General features: G+C 43.6%; 1 protein-coding gene across 1 annotated transcript; it reads left to right on the forward strand.

Moving 5' to 3' along the window:
- The first annotated feature begins 2,504 nt into the window (after positions 1–2,504).
- Positions 2,505–20,976, forward strand: ubtd1a (ubiquitin domain containing 1a). The gene is made up of 5 exons (XM_034184175.1): positions 2,505–2,665; positions 3,019–3,105; positions 14,419–14,646; positions 15,020–15,205; positions 20,562–20,976. The coding sequence occupies exons 1-5, from the start codon at positions 2,614–2,616 to the stop codon at positions 20,774–20,776; spliced, it is 768 nt and encodes a 255-aa protein (XP_034040066.1). The 5' UTR covers positions 2,505–2,613; the 3' UTR covers positions 20,777–20,976.
- Positions 20,977–21,911: the final 935 nt, after the last annotated feature.

Consider the following 21,911-nt stretch of genomic DNA (forward strand, 5'->3'; position numbering starts at 1 on the left):
CAAAACAGCATAGGGAATCCACATGACTACAATTGCAAATGAACATTATCCTACCAAAATGTATTTTTTAATGCTTTTCATCACGTTAATAAGAGACTGCATGCATGAGACCCTGAAAACTTGCTAAAACAAATATTCTGAATAATCTGTGTCTGCTGCGTTTAACCAGTGTGGAATTTAATAAACGCAGACCAAATTTCAGACATCTTATATATATTACTCTGGAACAAACAGGACAAACAGTGTTGTAAAGGACAATAAGCAGGACATTAAAGAGTAAACTTCATTTTCCCCCAGAATGGCATGAGCACCGTCTGTCATAGCTAACAACATAGCCAGTTCTGTTTGTTAAGTTAACATTAATAGATACTTGTTTACATTTGTTGTTACGATCGTTATTGTAGGGTGTAGCGACACTATTGTGCTTACTTTAGTTATCGGCTTTATTTAGCTTTTTTGGTTAGCAAGGTGTGCTAGGCTAGTTATAGGCTAAATTACGGTAGCTCTTATGGCTATAGTTTTGGGATTTATACTCTTTTACATGATGTAGATTTTTAATGGTTCTTCAGTTTACACGGTTCTTTAATAGATGTCAATAGATAGTATCTAATACATACATATACATGCTGCCCATATTCTTGAGCCGCTTAGGTGAGTAGGGATAGTGCTCATGGTATAAATAAGCTTTTAAACCTACCATCCCTGGTTCTCAAGACCAGGCACCTAGGTGGCTCTGCCCTTTCTTCTTTCTTCCTCTTTTTTCTCTTTCTCCTTTTTTTTATTTAGGAGTATCTTAGTATAAACTAGTAGAGTTCCACCTTAAATTTGGAATGTATAATAGAAGATATACCTTACTGAATTTTCATGAACAGGAAGCGATCGCGGGTCACAGCAACTCCCATTGAAAATACCAGAGGAACAATCTGAGCTTCTGGCATGTTTACATAAAACAAACACAATGACAACATCTAAAAACTCAGGTAATATATTCAGGAGAGTTTTAGGCACAGTATACATAGAGTTTTATATTGCGATGTTAATGCTGTTGTCCGTGTGCAGCGGTTAAAGTGTAGCCTGATCAGAGCATCTCAATGGATTTCTCAATGACTACGTTTACATGCCATTAACATTCGGGTTAAGGTCAATATTCCAGTTTCTGAATCATTAGGAATAACCCGTTTACATGCTTAAGCAGACAGAGTTACTCCTGTATACATGGTCATTGGTATCGTTTGGAATATCCCCATCTAAGTGACGCACGTCTTCCACCGGTGCTTGATTTGGTCTGGCGTTTGTGCAAATCCTGCTTTGTGTAAAACCCCTCACTACACACTTTTCTCAAACAGGCATTAACATTTTTCTCACTTTTCTCTCCTGCGGGCTGCCTCCGCATCAAAACAGCGAGCGTAATGTCTGGACCTGTTGCCAGATTTGGCGCAGCTCCACACAGCAGAGAGGGGGGCGGTGTGAGTCACTCGCTGTGGCGTTTACTGAGCCTGCAGACACAGTAAGCGCATCGGAGGCAGTGAGAGCATTTGCGGTGATATGCCGACCGGTGCTGCGACCGGCCCGCCTGATAAGGACGCAGAACGCAATGCGCTGTTTGTCTCTGCTTCTGTGGTGTCCGGTGGGTTGCATGCGCCACATACAAGTTGCCGTACTCAAAAGACCAAGATTCCTTACGGATAGGACATGCGCAGAACACAAAATAATGTTCCTTTCTATGGGGATATCCCGATGTGCATTTATATGACCTGATATTCAGCTTAGAAAAGGAGTAACCCAGGGGTCTTATTCGGGTTTTTAAAAACCGGAATATGAGCATATTCGGGTTTTTGCGGGTGTTTACATGGTCGTGCGCAACTGGGTTATTGCTAATATTCCAGTTATGAAAGGGTTATGAAAGGGTTATTGGCTGCATGTAAACGTAGTCACTGTTAATGACATCTCGCAGAGTGACAACCTTTCCGAAGTTTTGCAAGATTTTGCAGGATTTGAAACCTCAATAGGGCGAATACAAGTTCAAATTAATAACTAACAGGTTATAAAGTATCTTTTCTTTGTGGTGTATATTGGGGTGACATATGCACCAAGATGCAAGAAACAGCACCTAAAAATTCTAAATTTTAATGGGAAGCATCTCCCCAGACCCCGGTGGGAAGACATTCACAAATCCACCCCCACCCTTTAACAAAATCCTGGATCTGCCCCTGAACACATCAACCTCAGCTGATATACTCACATCTACCCCTGACCCTTTACCATCTAGATTCTAGAACATGAGGAAATGTTGGAGTCGATCCTGGTTTAACTCATCAGGTGTGTACTTTTATTCTGAAGAAACTCTTTCCATTCTGGTTTTGCAGCGCTTGACGCGAGGTGGAGGTAAATCTGTGGGTGGTGGACTCAGTGGAGCCAGGTACGGTCTGCGCATGCGTGCGCAGCAGCGGCTTTAACCAAGATTTAACCTGCAGACGGACTCTGCTGTGTGTCTTCATTCACGTGCGAGTCCGAGGACATACAGATATTTACCGGAGGACTTTGGAGGAGCTGATAATTGCTGTTTTATTTTATTTTTGTGCAAATCTGCTTATTAAACTTCACTTTGTTCGGATGTGGCAGGCAAACTGCAGGCGAATGCATCATTTAGCAGACTGGATTTCCGGTAGGCAGAACACTTTGTTTTATTACGCGTCAGTTTTAAACATGCATTTAAAAAGACAAACTATAACGCACGTTATCTGTTGCGTCGTTGATTTCGTTTATGTGTGCGTGGGGTGACGTGAGCCCCATGCGCGCGTCCCTGTCAGCTGGCAGTACACGTGACGTAAACACCACAGCTTGTCTGGAACAAGGAGTGCTGAGCTGTCATCGTACCTGCAGGAGGCTTTTCGCACACATTTTTTTTTTTTTTTTTTTTTTTTTTTGCCGTCGTCAGCCTCCATCACGTGCATTCTTCTCTGCGTGCGTGAGAACATGGCACCCGTGCTGAGTGATTGTTCATGGTTTGCACTTTAGGCGCAGTGATGGGAGGCTGTGTGGGGAGGAGCAGGACAGATGGACCAGGCAGGACCAGAACCTCGGCCAGGAGCAAAAAACGTGGAGGTAAGGACAGGACCTGCTGCTCGTCAGTGTTTTTATTGGAAACACACCCAGAAGGTTTTATGATCATTATAAACACTTCTTAAGTTGCAGTTTTTTTTTTATTACATTGCTACTGAAGCTGATGGGATGATGAATATTTTCAACAGGAAGAATCCAGATGTGGGTTCTGGATTATTTTTGCCTTTGTTGAAAGCTACAGTGTGCAGGATTTATTAACGGGACTGAATCTAGTATTCGTAATTATGTTGGTTAGTGTGTAATTACCTCCAGGGGGTGGTGGCCAAGTGGTTAATGTGCTTGGTTTCACTGCAGAAGGTTCCGGGTTCAAATCCCACCCCTGACACATTTCTCCATGTAATGTGGAGTTGCATTAGGAAGGGCATCCGGTGTAAAACCTGTGCCAATTCAACATGCAGATCCACCTTGGATTTGCTGTGGCGACCCCAAGTGCAAACAAGGGAGCAGGCGAAGGGAGTTACTTTTTAGTGTATAATTACCTCCAACAACACAAAAAAATGTATATATGTTCCCATAAGCTTAGAATGATCCACTCCACTCATGCTTGTGCTTCACAAGTGTAAGGTCTAACCTGACCAACTCCCCTCCCAGTGCAAACACATAGATAACAGTGGCAGGAAGAAACCTCAAGCAGATCAGACTCTAACTGGTGGCCATCTGCTTTAGCCATACTGTCAATGGCATAAATCAGTGAAGTACAACAGAGGAGTGTCCACCATTCCAAACAGACATTATGGAACCAAGCATCCAGGCACTTGTCAGTTCCAGTGGTCAAAATGCCTAAAGTCCATTTCCTGGAGAGTTGGCAAAACGCCTGGTCATGAGGAGTGCCCATTGTCTTCAACTGACAGTTCTGAAAGTCCACCAGACTCCAGAACGTGGCCCCCAGCCAACTCCATGTCCCCGTAGTAGGCCGATAAAGATAAGATCTTTAATTAGTGCATCCACGTGGAAAGGGGCTCCCTCATGGAGGGCGCCATGCCAATACAGTCACGCAAAAGGGCCATACTTACTTCGTCTTTCATATTTTACGGTATAACCTAGGATGATGATGATGCACCTCATTCATTTTCTGCTCCTTATCTGAGTTCAGGTCACAGTGGCAGCAGACCGAGCAGCTCAACCCACACTTCCCTATCCAGAGCTAAGTCCCCTAACTCTTCCTGGAGAATCCCGGTGTGATCTCTCTAGCATGTCTTGGGTCTTCCCCAGGGTCTCCTCCCAGTTGGACCTGCCTGGAAGACCTCCCAAGGGAAATGAACGGGGGGCATGTTTACTAGATACCCCAACCACGTCAGCTGGCTCCTTTTGATGTGAAGTAGCAGTGGCTCTACTCAGAGTCCCTGTTGTATGGCTGGGGGGGCCTGGCTGCCTTTTTGTTTCTGTCTTTTGTTTTTCCTTCCAGGTGGCTTGCATTTGGGACTGAGTGGCTGTGTAGCTGAGTTTATCAGGACCTCACCCTGATCACCTGAGGCTGATCACCTGCGGCTCGTCAGGACTTACAGCTGTGGTGCATCTACATGGATTGGAACATGGTGGCATTTAAGACTGGAGTACACAGTGTGTATTTGCCAGAGACTCGACCTTGTGACCAGACGGGTGAGATCGTCGTCTCAAGAGCCATCTCATCATCAGTGGATGCAGAGAACGTCCAGGTTTGATGCATGGTCTGTGAAAGAGGAGGGGGTGAGGTCTCACGCTCGTCAGCACACTTCCTGAGGTATGTTAGATTTTGTGACTAACATTTATACAGTCAGCAAATGTGGTGTCCCTCACACCTTGTTATATTGAGCTGTTATGTTAGTCCTTTTAATTAGCTTCCACTGCAGTGAGTTTGTGAACAGGATGTTCCATGCCTGCAGGGTGGGAAGCTGATTAGTAATTAAGCCAGGAAGTGTTTGCTGTTTGTACACCTTTGAGTGTTCTCTCTGTGTGTTGAGTGTGGACTCACAAGATGATTTCTTCATTCACAGACTCGGTTTGTCGCGGCCACCTGGGGGGTGTCGGCGGGGTCCTTGGGTCCGAACTGGTTCTGGCTCTGGACCGTTAGCGCTGCTGGGAGCGCACCGTTTACCACCTCGCCAGACCGCGCACTTATTTGTTTGTATATTTTTCACATCACTGTTATGTTCATTAAACTCTGTTATCCTTTGTACCGTGCTCTGCTTATTTTATACTGGGTCCTTCAAACGCTGGTCGGTTCTCCGGGCTGCGTCCGAAACATAACAGTCCCTCCTGGATATTGAAGCTTCTCACCCTGTCCCTGAGTGTAAGCCCAGAAACCCAATGGAGGAACCTCATTTCTGTCACTTGTATCCCAGATTTTCTTCTTTTGGTCACTCACCAAAGTTCATGACCACAGGTGAAGACAGGAGTAAAAACTGACTGCTAAATCTTGCCTTCTGACTCAGCTCTTTCTTCATCACAACAGTCTGGGACCATGTTTGCAGGACCTCAGACGCAGCTGTAGTTGGTCTGTCCATCTTACCCTTCTCATGAACAAGACCCTGAGATACTTGAATTCCTCCACTTGGGACAGTAACTCTCTCCTGACCCAGAGGGTACAATCTACCCTTTTCCAACAGAAGAGCATGGTCTCAGTCCCTTCACACTCAGCCTCAAACCTGCCCAATCCACATCGGAAGTCACCGTCTGATGAAGCCAATAGTACCACATCATCTGCAAAAAGCAGAGATGTGATCTGAGGTCGCCAATATGTCATTCCAGTCCAAATAATGTTAAATCAACAATGTCATTGTATAAATGAGAGCTGTTAGAGTTAATCAACTTCATTTTACACTAAAATAGAGTTGATTTAACACTTTTTGGAGTGGAAACATTTGCACTCACTGCAGAATTTATTTCTGTCTGCAGAATTGGCTGGCTTTTATTGACAGTTTCTGACATCTTAAAACTACATCATGCAACTAAACATGTCAGACACAGTGCAACCTAAGCCATAGCACATGGCACTTTAACGCCTCAAATATTTCAAATATGCCTTCAAAATTTAGACATTTGTGACCAAACTGAGCTTGGTGTGAAACTCTTGTGCCTCCGCGTGCACGTCACTGTCAGACTGAACAATTACTGTCTCAGGTGGTAAATATTTCATCGGCCTAATTATGTGTCTAATCTGTGCCGAGGATACGCTGTGACGGTGCACCGTCATTTTCATGAAGGGAGTTGCGCTCCATTCCCAATCATTGCACAGGAGCAGCTGTGCACGTATATGGCCTCTCGTGCATAATGCATTGAGTAGAAGTGGGGAGGGGCCCACAGGGGTTTTTATATTGGCGTTTGGCCTAGTTTCTGCACAGTCTGCCTTGTGTTAACTTGCACAGAACACACAGGCAGAACTGTCAGATGATGCATGTCCACACTTAAACATGTTCTACTTTCTGTGATTTGTAGGCACAGAAGACCCCCCCCCCCCCCCCCCCCCCCACTGTGTTCCGCCTGACTCAGCAGGAACGCATCCTAATAAAGACAAATATGGTTTCATCCATTATTAAATCTTCCACTCCTCAAGGCTGAATTTTTGCCGGGATGGTTCAGAGATGGAGCTTCCCCTTTAAATGTGGTCCGACAAGCCGGTAATAGCTTTAGCATTGAGTCTTTGGGTGTTTCTGGAGCCTGTCTCTAAATAGAGCTGATAGGATTAGGCCTCTTGAATACTCGTCTCCCTCTCACAGAATATTGTGCTTGTTTCCGCAAACTTGATCATTGATATTTTAGGATTTCCAAGGTGTTATTAGACGGAATATAAATGGAAGGAGTATGCACACTTTTATGCCAGCGTGGAAGTGTCACAGTAGTTCACTGAGGTTTTAGGGCGCACATCGTGGAGGTCTCCACAGGTGTTTATATCACTGAGCCGCTCAGCTGTATAGTTTTACGGTGGCCAACTTTGTGGTTCTACTTTTCCAGTGTAGACTCGCTAACGAAAAACCACAGCGGTTATGGGAATACTTACTTCAAGAGAATATCTCTACTATCATGCTCCAGATATGCCATTTAAAATTTTGCTGAAAAGTAAGTAGTTTATTTCTTTTTTCTTTTTCTTTTTTTTAATGAGGTGGACAAAATGTGTTTGTTTTTCAGGAATGTTGTGTTGAATTCAAGATCATTCATTGATTAGTCAATTAACAGAAACATATTTTCCACCAATGAAGATAATTCATTAATTTATAAAGGAAAAATGTTGCTGCTTCTCAAATATGAGTTTTTTTTAATTCATGAAAATTTTATATTTTTGAGATTTTCTGTTACCGTACCTAAGCATTTTTGAGATTTGAGTTAACATTTTTACGTTATATTTTTAAAATTACTTTTTGACCGTTTGTAGACTAGATGAGTACAATTAAAAATGATCAGCCAATTAATCACCAATGAATATAATTGTTACAGACATAGTTGTTACATTAAGTACTGTTTGTAGCCTTTAACAGCTATAGAAGCACCAAGTTAAATAAATTAAAGGCAGCTAGAAGCACAAAGTGGCTGAAAGTGCAAGAATGTTGATCAGAAATAATGTAATTCTGGAAACAATATAATGGATATATATATATATATATATATATATATATATATATATATATATATATATATATATATATATATATATATATATATATATATATATAAAAGTAATAAATATATAAAATGTAACGATGGGTTCAACTCACATATTTAGGGACACATTTATACTGTACTTGTTTAATATTGTTTAATATTGCTGTTACTAGAAAATTATTAAAAGATGTCACACTTTTACAACCCTAGTCATGTTAAAATATTGATATTTTAGCATGACTGTTGTTTTATATTTTACTGTTATTGCATTCTTTTCAAGCTATCCTTTAAAAAAAAAAATTATCTTGCAAAGTTCAGAGTCAACGGGGCAGTTGTTCTGGGTGTAAAAGAATCCACTGTACCCTTATAATGGAAAATAAATAATTTACTGGATGAGGCTGTAGGCTAAATTTAAATCTTGTTTACATTCTAATGTCTATCATTATTTTCACCATTTTATCTGATATTAACTGTATCTGCTTGTCTGTACATTTGATGTGCACTTAACAATTAAATTGTACCTGTTCTTATGAATGTAACATTTTGTTTTATTGTTGTTTTGATGTTTTATGATGTATTTTTTTCATTAAAAAGTATTATATAATTAGATGATTATCTTACTCGGGTCACTCGGGAGGAGCTCGGAGTCGAGCCGCTGCTCCTCTACGTTGAAAGGAGTCAGTTGAGGTGGCTCGGGCATCTTTTCCGGATGCCCCCTGGACGCCTCGCTGGAGAGGTGTTCCGGGCACATCCCATTGGGAGGAGGCCCCGGGGAAGACCCAGGACACGCTGGAGGGACTATATCTCTCGGCTGGCTTGGGAACGCCTTGGGGTTCCCCCGGAGGAGCTGGAGGAGGTGTGTGTGGATCGGGAGGTCTGGGCGGCTTTGCTTGAGCTGCTGCCCCCGCGACCCGACTCCGGATAAAGCGGAAGAAAATGGACGGATGGATGGATGGATGATTATCTTAAATTGCCAACACGTTAAGGTTACAACATATCAACTGAAATACAGCCAGCTCATTTTATTTTTTTCTAATTTATTGAAATATATATATATTTAATATTGAAATATATGTAAGTAATTACAAAATACACTAATGCGTTCTCCCCCTCTAGCTGCCACCTTATCGTGGTGGGGGAGTTTGCGTACCCGGATGATCCTAGGAGCTATGCTGTCAGGGGCTTTGTGCTCCCTGTAGGGTCTCCCAAGGCAAACAGGTCCTAGGTGACGGGTCAGACTAAGGGCAGTTCAGAACCTCCATGACCAGTAAAAAATCAAGGACCGAGACGTCGCCCGGTATGGCGGAGCCGGGGTCCCACCCTGGAGCCAGGCCTGGGGTTGGGGCTCGCGCATTAGCCCCTGGTGGTCGGGCCTTAGCCCATGGGGCCCGGCCAGCTCAGCCCGAAAGAGCGACGTGGGCCCGCCCTCCTGTGGGTTCACCACCTGCAGAGGGGGCCATGGGGGTCGGGTGCAGAGAGGATTGGGTGGCGGTCGAGGGCGGGTGGCCTGGCAGCCCGGTCCATGCTCACGGCCCCTGGCTGTTGGGACATGTCACTTCGCAAGGCGGGAAGGAGCCTGAGCTTGTGCGGGAGGTTGAGAGATACTGACTAGAGATAGTTGGGCTCACCTCCACGCACAGCTTGGGCTCTGGTGCCCAACTCCTGGAGAGGGGCTGGACGCTTCATTTTTCTGGCGTTGCCCACGGGGAGAGGCGGAGAGCTGGGGTTGCATTGCTTATTGCTCCCCAGCTCAGTCGCCATGTGTTGGAGTTCACTCCGGTGAACGAGAGGATTGCGTCCCTACACCTTCGGGTCAGGGACAGGTCTCTTACCGTTGTCTTGGCCTACGGGCCGAGCGGCAGTGCAGAGTACCCGACCTTCCTGGAGTCCCTGGGAGGGGTACTAGATAGCGCTCTGACTGGGGACTCCATTGTTCTCCTGGGGGATTTCAACGCCCACGTGGGCAGCGACAGTGAGACTTGGAGGGGGATGATCGGGAAGCACGGCCTCCCCGATCTGAACCTGAGTGGTGTTCAGTTGTTGGACTTCTGTGCTAGTCACAGTTTGTCCATCACGAACACCATGTTCGAGCACAAGGGTGTCCATAAGTGCATGTGGCACCAGGACACCCTGAGCCGGAGGTCGATGATCGACTTTGTAGTCGTATCATCTGACCTTCGGCCACGTGTCTCGGACACTCGAGTGAAAAGAGAGGCAGAGCTGTCGACAGATCACCACCTGGTGGTGAGTTGGATCCGCTGGGAGGGGAGGAAGCCGGTCAGACCTGGCAGGCCCAAACATATTGTGAGGGTCTGCTGGGAACGACTGGTGGAACCATCTGTCAGCGAGGTCTTCAACTCCCACCTCTGGGAGAGCTTATCCCAGATCCCGGGGGAGGTTGGAGACATGGAGTCCGAGTGGACCATGTTCTCCACCTCCATTGTCAATGCGGCCGCTAGTAGCTGTGGTCGCAAGGTCTCTGGTGCCTGTCGCGGCGGCAATCCTCGAACCCGGTGGTGGACACCGGAAGTAAGGGATGCCGTCAAGCTGAAGAAGGAGTCCTACTTATCGTTGTTGGTAGGTGGGACCCCAGAGGCAGGTGACAGGTACCGGCAGGCCAAGCATGCCACAGCCTGTGCAGTCGCAGAGGCAAAAACTCGGGTCTGGGAGGAATTCGGGGAGGCTATGGAGGAGGACCTTCGATCGGCCTCGAAGAGATTCTGGCAAACCATCCGACGCCTCAGGAGGCGGAAGCAGCTCTCCACCCGCACTGTAAACAGTGCGGGTGTGGAGCTGTTGACCCTGACTGGGGATGTTGTCGGGCGGTGGAAGGAGTACTTCGAGGATCTCCTCAATCCCATCGTCACGTCTTCCGAAGAGGAATCAAATCAATTTTATTTATATAGTGCCAAATCACAACAAACAGTTGCCCCAAGGCGTTTTATATTGTAAGGCAAAAGCCATACAATAATTACAGAAAAACCCCAACGGTCAAAACGACCTCCTGTGAGCAAGCAGAAGGAAAAACTCCCTTTTAACAGGAAGAAACCTCCAGCAGAACCAGACTCAGGGAGGGGCAGTGTTCTGCTGGGACTGGTTGGGGCTGAGGGGAGAGAATCAGGAAAAAGACATGCTGTGGAAGAGAGCAGAGATCAATCACTAATGATTAAATGCAGAGTGGTGCATACAGAGCAAAAAGAGAAAGAAACACTCAGTGCATCATGGGAACCCCCCCCCCCCAGCAGTCTAAGTCTATAGCAGCATAACTAAGGAATGGTTCAGGGTCAGGAAGCAGAGACTGGGGACTCAGAGGCGGACTCATCCATTACCCGGGCCGAAGTCACCGAGATGGTTAGAAAGCTCCTCGGTTGCAAGGCTCCTGGGGTGGATGAAATCTGTCCTGAGTACCTTAAGTCTGTGGATGTTGTGGGACTGTCTTGGCTGACATGCCTCTGCAACATCGGGTGGCGATCGGGGACAGTTCCTCTGGATTGGCAGACCGGGGTGGTGGTCCCTCTGTTTAAGAAGGGGGACCGGAGGGTGTGTTCCAACTATAGGGGGATCACACTCCTCAGCCTCCCCGGTAAGGTCTATTCTAGAGTACTGGAGAGGAGAATTCGACCAGTGGTCGAACCTCGGATTCAGGAGGAGCAGTGTGGTTTTCATCCTGATCGCGGCACACTGGACCAGCTCTACACGGACCATCGGGTGCTCGAGGGTTCGTGGGAGTTCACCCAACCAGTCCACATGTATTTTGTGGATCTGGAGAAGGCGTTCGACCGTGTCCCTCGGGGCACCCTGTGGGGAGTGCTCCGGGAGTTTGGGGTCCGGGGTCCTTTGCTAACGGCTATCTGGTCCCTGTACGACCACAACAGGAGCTTGGTTCGCATTGCCAGTAGTAAGTCAAACGTGTTTCCAGTGCACGTTGGCCTCCGCCAGGGCTGCCCTTTGTCACCGGTTCTGTTCATTATTTTTATGGACAGAATTTCTAGGCGCAGCCAGGGTGTAGAGGGGGTCTGGTTTGGGAACCACAGAATCTCGTCTCTGCTGTTTGCGGACGATGTGGTTCTGTTAGCTTCATCAAATCAGGACCTTCAGCGTGCACTGGGGCGGTTTGCAGCCGAGTGTGAAGCATCCGGGATGAAAATCAGCACCTCCAAATCCGAGGCCATGGTTCTCGACCAGAAAAAGGTGCTTTGCCCTCTTCAGGTCGGTGGAGTGTTCCCGCCTCAAGTGGAGGAGTTTAAGTATCTCGGGGTCTTATTCACGAGTGAGGGACGGATGGAGCGTGAGATCGATAGACGGATCGGTGCAGCATCTGCAGTGATGCGGTCGCTGTATCGGACCGTCGTGGTGAAGAGAGAGCTGAGTAGGGGGGCAAAGCTCTCGATTTACCGATCGATCTACGTTCTGATCCTCACCTATGGTCATGAGATTTGGCTCATGACCGAAAGAACGAGATTGCGAGTACAAGCGGCCGAGATGAGTTTCCTCCGCAGGGTGGCTGGTCGCTCCCTTAGAGATAGGGTGAGGAGCTCGGTCACTTGGGAGGAGCTCGGAGTCGAGCCGCTGCTCCTCCACGTCGAAAGGAGTCAGTTGAGGTGGCACAGGCATCTTTTCCGGATGCCCCCTGGACGCCTCGCTGGAGAGGTGTTCCGGGCACGTCCCATTGGGAGGAGGCCCCAGGGAAGACCCAGGACACGCTGGAGGGACTACATCTCTCGGCTGGCTTGGGAACGCCTTGGGGTTCCCCCAGAGGAGCTGGAGGAGGTGTGTGTGGATTGGGAGGTCTGGGCAGCTTTGCTTGAGCTGCTGCCCCCGCGACCCGACTCTGGATAAAGCGGAAGAAAATGGATGGATGGACTAATGCGTTCATAACTATACAATTTTAAAATTTGGAAAGGCAAGATTTTGACTTACTTTTGAGCCTCATTGCTGGATGCTCCATTGGTACCCATATTTCACTGTTTTTATAGCAGTTTTCCAAACTGGGATTTTCTCATACAACACAATTGTTATAGGTAAGTTAAACACTCAGGTCTAATTGTGAACAATATTGTAATACTTGTATGTTTAGGTAGTAGAAAAAATTAAATTGTCCTTTAAGGGCAGTTCAAAGCATATTGTTAACACAGAGGAGACCTGAACATTTTCCTGGAGGTGTTCAAGCCTTAGTAACCAGAAGTGTTACTAATGTTGAAAATGAGTCACTGACTTCATGCAAAATGGCTAAACTCAGATTCCACGTGGTGAATTTTAGAATATTCAGGCTTGATAATTGTTTCAGGTATATGCATAAATCTTACATTGGACCTGTGCAACTGGCGGTGATCATACTGCTGCTGCCTTTATCTTGAAATGAAGTTGTTAAGATTTAAAAAGATCAAATTGTTGTTAACAATGAAACAATAAATCCAAGAGGAGTGAAACAATATACTATGTATTTATTTATCAATACTAATGAATAGGTGAGAAGAGAATATGTTTTAACAGCTACATCTTAATGAGGATGTCTGAAATATTGTAGTTATTGCTTGGGAATGGTCAAAAATATTAATCCTGTGCAGTGATGGACTAGAAATTGTAAAATGTGTTAAGTATATGCAGAAACAAAGACACTTTTGTTCAAATCAACCTGACAGCCAGAAAGTAAAATCGGTACATCTGTCATGCAATTTTCTGATTTCTCATAATGTGCCGTTTAAATGTAAAATCATTTGTATCTATACAAACTGAAACATTGTGCATTATATATCAGTGTATGCTTCAACAGAAACAAAAGCAACGTTTGTACAGAATTTTATGATCATAATAACCGTCGGTTTTATTTAACTTGTTTTGGTTTCATTGATTAACGTATCCACATCTCTCCCGCCAGTGTGAGATAGTGAGAGCTAAATCTGGTTATGTGAAACCTCATTACTGGCTTAATCCACTTGTTTGTACTTTGTGTGTGTGCGTGTATGTGAATAGGAAATAATTTTTCTTTCTTTTTTTATATAACTGCTCAATGCAGTAATCCTCAGCAATATAAATAATCACTTTGATTCTCTTCCTGCTGAATCATGACTGTATGTCCGATAACATAACTGATGTGAGAATAAACAGTAACGATTAGCTTGTAAATGCTATAGAGCCTAAACTCACAGGTAAGTGTTCCAAGCCGGATTCCAGATACAGTCCTCTGTGACATATGTCATGGAATGTTAAAACGAGCTGTTTCAGGCTTAATTTTTTCTTATAGTGAGCGAGTTTCTTCATTTATTTTTTAGAATTTTTTTAATCTTGAAAATTCAGCCATATTTAACTGTAAAAAGTCGACAAAATAATTTTTCCTGTCATGATCCCTTTAAGAAACAAATAACAGTGGCCCAAGTGGCCATCAGGGCCCTGCGATTAGGAACAAGGCTTCATAGCTCACATGATAAGGCTTCGTTTACATGAACAAGCCCAGACATGTGCCACTGTGCCAACACCCTTATTTAAATTAACGTGTAAAAGAATGACTCCAAATTATGTTAAAAGATGCCAACATGGCCCAAAATAGGAAGATCACTGGCCCTCACTTGTGTCTATTAAAATCCATGATTTCAAACTTGAATATGCCATAGATTGTTATTTTTTTACAGAGTTACTGATGGAAATCTTGTGGACTCTCACTATTAATTTAATTCATTTATCACTCACTATCAATTTTACTGCCTTCGTTCTTGTCCTTAGGACGCAATGAGCCCCTCAAGAAGGAACGTCCAAAATGGAAGAGCGAGTACCCGATGACAGAGGGCCAACTCAGGAGTAAGAGGGATGAGTTTTGGGACACGGCTCCAGCTTTTGATGGACGGAAGGAGATCTGGGATGCCCTCAGAGCTGCAGCTCTGGCTGCAGAGTGCAATGACCTGGAGCTAGCACAGGCGATAGTGGATGGTGCCTGCATCACTCTGCCACATGGTACGAAACCTCCCACAGGCATGTGCATGCACCGGTGACATCCTCTCAAATATGCAGATGTACTTGTGTAAACTGTAAGTGTTCCAGTCCTTTTATAGAAATGCTACTATAATCCCAAAAAAATATCAAAGGACGGTTTGCACAATCCTGTGCCTCAGTTGTTCACAGATTACAGCTGTAATAGTTACATAACCAGTGCAGTACTGCGTGACCTTGGTGGAGGGATTGGTGGACAGAAATCCACTAAAAAGATGAGTGGAAACAGTCAGTCAGCACGTGCACACATCCAGGAGTGTTTTTGCTTTGAACTACCTTTTTAGTTCAAGGACACAGGATGTTGGAAAGTCGGTGTTGATGATTCATGTCTCCGCAGGCTCTCTCACAGAGAGTTATGATGAACTGGGCAATCGCTACCAGCTCCCACCCTACGCGTTAGCTCCGCCCATCAACCTCATCAGTGAAACGAGCAGCGAGAGCCAAATCGCTGAACAGACACACAAACAAACTCAGCCTCCTCCTTCCAGACAGGAGTTCCAGTTGCGGGTGCGACTGTCAACAGGTAAAAAAAAACCCAAACAGGAACACCTTGTGTCCTCTGAGAAATGTAGTTTTCTTCACATTATATGTATATATTGTATTAAATGAATCATATTACCCACCTTTTCAGCAGACTGTGGCAATATAATCCCCCAGATATCTTCATATAGTGACATGACCAAAAACACCCAATTTAAGAAGCGGTGTCTTTCTGTGGTTGCTACTTTAAAAGACCATAATATGCTGCACATTTAGCTACCTAATATAGTTCATCAGTTGTATTAGATATTAATGTTGACAGTTAAAATGACAACATGGACACTGATGTGATGCATCAGGACTTTCCTGGAACTGAAGGATTAGTTGGTTATATCTTGTATACAGTAGTGTTCAGAATAATAGTAGTGCCATGTGACTAAAAAGATTAATCCAGGTTTTGAGTATATTTCTTATTGTTACATGGGAAACAAGGTACCAGTAGATTCAGTAGATTCTCACAAATATATGCACACTCTTAAGGCTATGAAATTGGGCTATTAGTAAAAAAAGTAGAAAAGGGGGTGTTCACAATAATAGTAGTGTGGCATTCAGTCAGTGAGTTCGTCAATTTTGTGGAACAAACAGGTGTGAATCAGGTGTCCCCTATTTAAGGATGAAGCCAGCACCTGTTGAACATGCTTTTGTCTTTGAAAGCCTGAGGAAAATGGGACGTCCAAGACATTGTTCAGAAGAACAGCGTAGTTTGATTAAAAAGTTGATTGGAGAGGGGAAAACTTATATGCAGGTGCCAAAAATTATAGACTGTTCATCTACAATGATCTCCAATGCTTTAAAATGGACAAAAAAAAAAAAAAAAAAAAAAAAAAAAAAATAGAGACGGGTGGAAGAAAATGGAAAACAACCATCAAAATGGAGAGAAGAATAACCAGAATGGCAAAGGCTCACCCATTGATCAGCTCCAGGATGATCAAAGACAGTCTGGAGTTACCTGTAAGTGCTGTGACAGACACCTGTGTGAAGCTAATTTATTTGCAAGAATCCCCCGCAAAGTCCCTCTGTTAAATAAAAGACGTGCAGAAGAGGTTACAGTTTGCCAAAGAAGACATCAACTGGCCTAAAGAGAAATGGAGGAATATTTTGTGGACTGATGAGAGTAAAATTGTTCTTTTTGGGTCCAAGGGCCACAGACAGTTTGTGAGACGACCCCCAAACTCTGAATTCAAACCACAGTTCACAGTGAAGACAGTGAAGCATGATGGTTCAAGCATCATGATATGGGCATGTTTCTCCTACTATGGTGTTGGGCCTATATAATCGCATACCAGGTATCATGGATCAGTTTGGATATGTCAAAATACTTGAAGAGGTCATGTTGCCTTATGCTGAAGAGGACATGCCCTTGAAATGGGTGTTTCAACAAGACAATGACCCCAAGCACACTAGTAAATGAGCAGAATCTTGGTTCCAAACCAACAAAATTAATGCCTCGCAGATGTGAAGAAATCAGGAAAAACTGTGGTTATACAACTAAATACTAGTTTAGTGATTCACAGGATTGCTAAAAAAGCAGTTTGAACATAATAGTTTTGAGTTTGTAGTGTCAACAGCAGATACTACTATTATTGTGAACACCCCCTTTTCTACTTTTTTTTTTTTTTACTAATAGCCCAATTTCATAGCCTTAGGAGTGTGCATATCATGAATGCTTGGTCTTGTTGGATTTGTGAGAATCTACTGAATCTACTGGTACCTTGTTTCCCATGTAACAATAAGAAATATACTCAAAACCTGGATTAATCTTTTTAGTCACTTAGCACTACTATTATTCTGAACACTACTGTATACTGTTTGCACCCATGCCGTTGGTGGTGTGAAGCCAGTCATACTACTGTATGAGTGGCTGGGATCTTGTATCGATATGCATTCAGGCAATGTTGGAGCTTTTGAACCCGGGATCTTGCTTTAGCTGCATGATGAAACATCTTGGTGGGGTGGTAGGAAACAGGTAAATCTGGGTTGGGGAAAGCTGTGGGAAATCTACTTTATTGACTGATCTGGTATGAATACAACCACTGACTCACTAAAGTAGTCTCTCTGTGGGATTCTGATCTGCACCACCATCTAACTATGTTTACACAGACAGCAATAATCACATTATAAGATAAGATCAACTTTATTGATCCCACAGTGGGGAAAATCATTTGTTGCAGCAGCAAAAGTTGTACAATAGTAAAGAAAAGAAAAAATATTGAGATTAAAGAAAGGTGACTCAAGTATATTACAGTGTTTGCTGGTGGGTGCATAAATACTGATATGAACATATTATGTGAAAAATAGAATAGAAATGAGTATATATATGTGTAATTATGTATACATATGGTAAAATTATTGCAAAGGATAAATTGCATAGCTGTGCATGTAATAAAGCACAAAAGGTAGCAGAAGTCGTAGTTAATAGTACAAAATCAGCACATGGTTATGGTGCTAAAAACATTTTGAGGTATTACACAGTCTGACTGTAATTGAAATAAATGACCCACGGAGGCATTCTGTTTTGCACCGAGGGTTCAGCAATCTATTTCTGAAGGAGCTGCTTAAGGCTCCCTCAGTCTCATGTAAGGGGTGAGAGGGGTTGTCCTTAATTTGTCATTTTAGCTAACATCCTCCTCTCACCTACCACCTCTATGGAGTCCAGAGTACATTCCAGGACAGAGCCAACCATTCTGACTAGTCTGTTGAGTTTCTTCCTGTCACTCTCAGAACTTGACATTATTCTAAATAAGACCAAATTTAGCTGATGGCGTTTATATGAGCTGTTTGAAGAATAGAATAGTCCATTCATATTCCCCTTTACATGTTACAGAACATAGTCTGATTAATGGTAGCCATATTACGTCCCCCTATAGTTTGTCTAGAGCGTCATTGTTGGGAAAGTGTAGTGACACGGACCCACAACAGGGGGCGTAAATGAACGGACAATGGAAGGAGTCAAATTATAACACTTTACTGTTGTGAATGACACAACCAAACACAGCAGATTACAGAATGTGCAAAAGTCAATCAATAAGGTGTCGTGTGGGCAGGCTCGACGATAGGAGACGCCCGTCTGGAAACAAACCGGAACCACACGATTTCCACTGCTACCGAACCCGAGGAATACTGGAGCCGCCAAGTCCCGAAGTCCCCAGGTGGCCACCGTCACGGCGTGTCGGATCTGGTACTGTTGGCAGAAAGCAAAGACAGTTAAGGGTGGGTGTGTGAACACCCAGTAACAGTCCTGGTGGGAATTCCACCTCCACCTCTCACTCAATACATTGCAGCGATCCCTCAGAGGAAAAAGAGTGCCGTCTTGCACAGCCTCCACAAAAAGGACCGGTACTCCTGCAAACACTCACAATAAACTGTTTACAAAATACCACAAAAAGGCTGAGGATATTACCTCTGGTAGAAGATGATATCTCGGCAGTGTGGTGGAGGTGTCTTCCTGCTTTTATTCCAGATGTGGATTGGATGATTAGTGACAGCTGTCACGGATGATGGGTGACAGCTGTCACCACGGCTTGTTCCTGAGGCGGCAGCGCCCTCTCGTGCCTGAAGCCCGCACTTCAGGCAGGGCGCCCTCTGGTGGTGGGCCAGCAGTACCTCCTCTTCTGGCGGCCCACACAACAGTCATAGTGTGATTAAGGTGTTTACATGTCTACAATGCACTTCAGGAACACTCTGTGTCTTAATTCGGTTATTGACAGTGATGCCGGTAACGCGTTACTCTAATCTAACCACTTTTTTTTGTAACGAGTAATCTAACGCGTTAATCTTTCCAAATCAGTAATCAGATTAAAGTTACTTCTCCAAGTCACTGTGCGTTACTATTATTTTTGCATTGTGGGTCGACAGCAGCATTAAACTTAGTCCGTGGGCAGGAGGTCGGGGTTCGACTGAACTAAACACTTTAAGCGAGCTGTGAGCTTTTCATCAGCTACGACTCGTCCTCACCTCTTAAAGCGCAGTGAAAACAGCACACCTGCACTGAGCTTTACAAAGACATTTTTATGCTTTATTTTTTCTCCTTTATTTAGAATTCTGAGATCTGCTCCGTATCGTCTCGTTAAAAACAGCTGATCCTCCGCGACGTGTCAACAACTAACACTATTTTCCACTCAAATGCACCTAAACTCTCTTTCTGAGGACCACATGATGTGAAAACGCAATAAAACTTTCTTACCTGTAAATCTGGTCATGTTTTCTGCATAAATAAATGTTATCCATTCTTTGTGCTCAAACGCCAAAGCAGGGGCGAATCCAGATGGAATGGGGGCGTGGGGCAAGGATGTGCCCCCCAACAACACCCCTAGATTAAAGGCCCAGTTTTGAAGACGTTTTTTTACTACAACTACTAATACTACTTAAAATAATAATTTTGACAAGTAAAATGTTTATAGAGAATTTAAATGTTAGAAAAATGTTAGAATTTAATAGTTACATTTATAAACAATGTAGGTTAGAAATTGCAAGTTTTACTGTTACAGTGCTGTCAACAGTTAAATATGAGGTCAAGAAAGATTATTTTACTTTTTATAAAACAAGTATTTATTTTCATTGAAGTCAAGAAAGAGTGACTATAAAGTGAGTTTTGGCAAAACAAGTATCATTGTCATGTTGAGGTGGCAGAGGGTTGTTGTCGGCAGCTGGGGAAAGTAACAAAAAAAGTAACTAGTAATCTAACTTAGTTACTTTTACAATTGAGTAATCAGTAAAGTAACTAAGTTACTTTTTCAAGGAGTAATCAGTAATCAGTAATTGGATTACTTTATCAAAGTAACTGTGGCAACACTGGTTATTGATTACTCCGTTCAGGTTAACATAATCAGAAAATGCTATTTACATGCTTCAGTCCCATGAAAAAAAAGTCCCATAGAATTTCTATTCAACAAATTCTAAATAGTTTTAGGATATAGGTTCTGTAGAAAACTTTCTATTGAACATTAATCTATAGAAATCATAGGGCTCAATGGAAAACTGTTATTTTTACAGAAAACTGTCCTACAGAAAATCAGGCTCCAAGAAATTTGAGAAAATTCATGAAAGATGGCCATTGTTACATCACTGCACTTGCCACTGTGCTTAAATGCGGTATGTGGGGCCTTCAGCGGTTACGTGACATTCTGTAGGAAGGCGTTTTGACATCATGTCCTTTGTTAATTTCCCGTGTGGGTGTGTTGCACACTTCACAGAGCGTCCATATGTGAAAGAGCTGCATCTTACGGAGTTTACTTCAAGCATGAAACACAATCTCATGTGAAGCTTCCGCTGTGGGATGATTTGTAATTCAGTGCTTTCCAGTCTCTGCAGCTCACTGTGTGTCTCACTGAATATTTTAGGAAAAGACATGCATCTGACAGCCAGCATGGCAGACTCCATCTCTGAGCTGAAGAAGCAGTTGGAGGAACGGGAAGATATTGACGTTTCCCGGCAGAGGTGGTTCTTTTCAGGAAAACTCCTCACCGATAAGACTCGTCTACAAGACACCAAGATGCAGAAGGACTTTGTCCTCCAAGTGATTGTCAATCTGAACCCTCCAGTCACTGTTAATTAATTACTGAGGCACAGGAAGGGAAGGAAACACGGAGGGCGCCAAAGAGGAGCAGGAGTTGGATTTGGGTTTGAAATCATTTTCCAACTGCAGTGAAATTTTCTCTGCATTTTTATATGAAGCAATCGTTTGCTTTTATATTGCTCCCTTTTGTATTTTTTCCTTTTTCTCCCAAATGTAATAAATTGTTGCACTTTAGGTTAAAATTAGAATCTTGCAGCACACAACCGTGTGTGTGTGTGTGTATGTGTGTGTGTGTGTGTGTGTGTGTGTGTGTGTGTGTGTGTGTGTGTGTGTGTGTGTGTGTGTGTGTGTGTGTGTGATGATGATGTTACTCTTTGCAAACCACGTGATCTGAAGCGGTTTTGTTTACACAGGTTACCTTCTTTGTCATGTTTGTTTTATATTTGTTTGCTAACCTAGACAGCCAAATAGTTACATTTTTTTCCTTTAAGATTTCTGGAATGTTTTGAGTAGTAGGAAGACTAACTGCCCCCAAAAAAGTAAATATCAATTAAAACATGGGATATTTAATTACCATTGTGCACGCCATGTTTTGAATTTACACATGAATATTAAAAATAAAGGCACAGAATATAATGATTGTAATTTTCTGACACATGACAGATTACTTGGGATTTTTTTCCCATCACAGCATACTGCTGTTTTATGTGCTATGTGATGCTCAGTGTGCTTGAATAACATATCATTAAATATGAAACATTTCCAAAATTGATTCATAAGCATACACAGTAATTAAGTAGTTATCATAAAGGTAAGTTGAAATCACAGGCTGCATGTGTCGATTGCTTATGTAATCGTGGCGCGAGTCGTGACTAAGCTGTCCTATTTTGAAGGCACCTTGGAGTACAGCCAATGTGTGCACTGTAAATGCACTGCATTTATATACCGCTTTTCCATCTGCATCAGAAGCTCAAAGCGCTTTACAATGATGCCTCACATTCACCCATTCACACAAACACCGATGTCAGGGTGCTGCCATACAAGGTGCTCACTACACAATGGGAGCAACTAGGGGATTAAGGACCTTGCCCAAAGATCAGAAGCAGGGGGGGAGAAATTTAAGGGATTAGATACTATGACCAACATTTGGTAGATTTGGAAGTGATTTACAAGA

This window comes from Thalassophryne amazonica, chromosome 13 (genome assembly GCF_902500255.1).
Source record: "Thalassophryne amazonica chromosome 13, fThaAma1.1, whole genome shotgun sequence".
In the NCBI taxonomy this organism is placed as follows: domain Eukaryota; kingdom Metazoa; phylum Chordata; class Actinopteri; order Batrachoidiformes; family Batrachoididae; genus Thalassophryne; species Thalassophryne amazonica.

Coding starts and splice junctions, on each gene's coding strand:
- ubtd1a (XM_034184175.1), top strand. CDS start 2,614: ATGTGGCAGGCAAACTGCAGGCGAATGCATCATTTAGCAGACTGGATT. Junction 2,666..3,018: donor TTTAGCAGACTGGATTTCCG/GTAGGCAGAACA, acceptor TTTGCACTTTAG/GCGCAGTGATGGGAGGCTGT. Junction 15,206..20,561: donor GCGGGTGCGACTGTCAACAG/GTAAAAAAAAAC, acceptor TGAATATTTTAG/GAAAAGACATGCATCTGACA.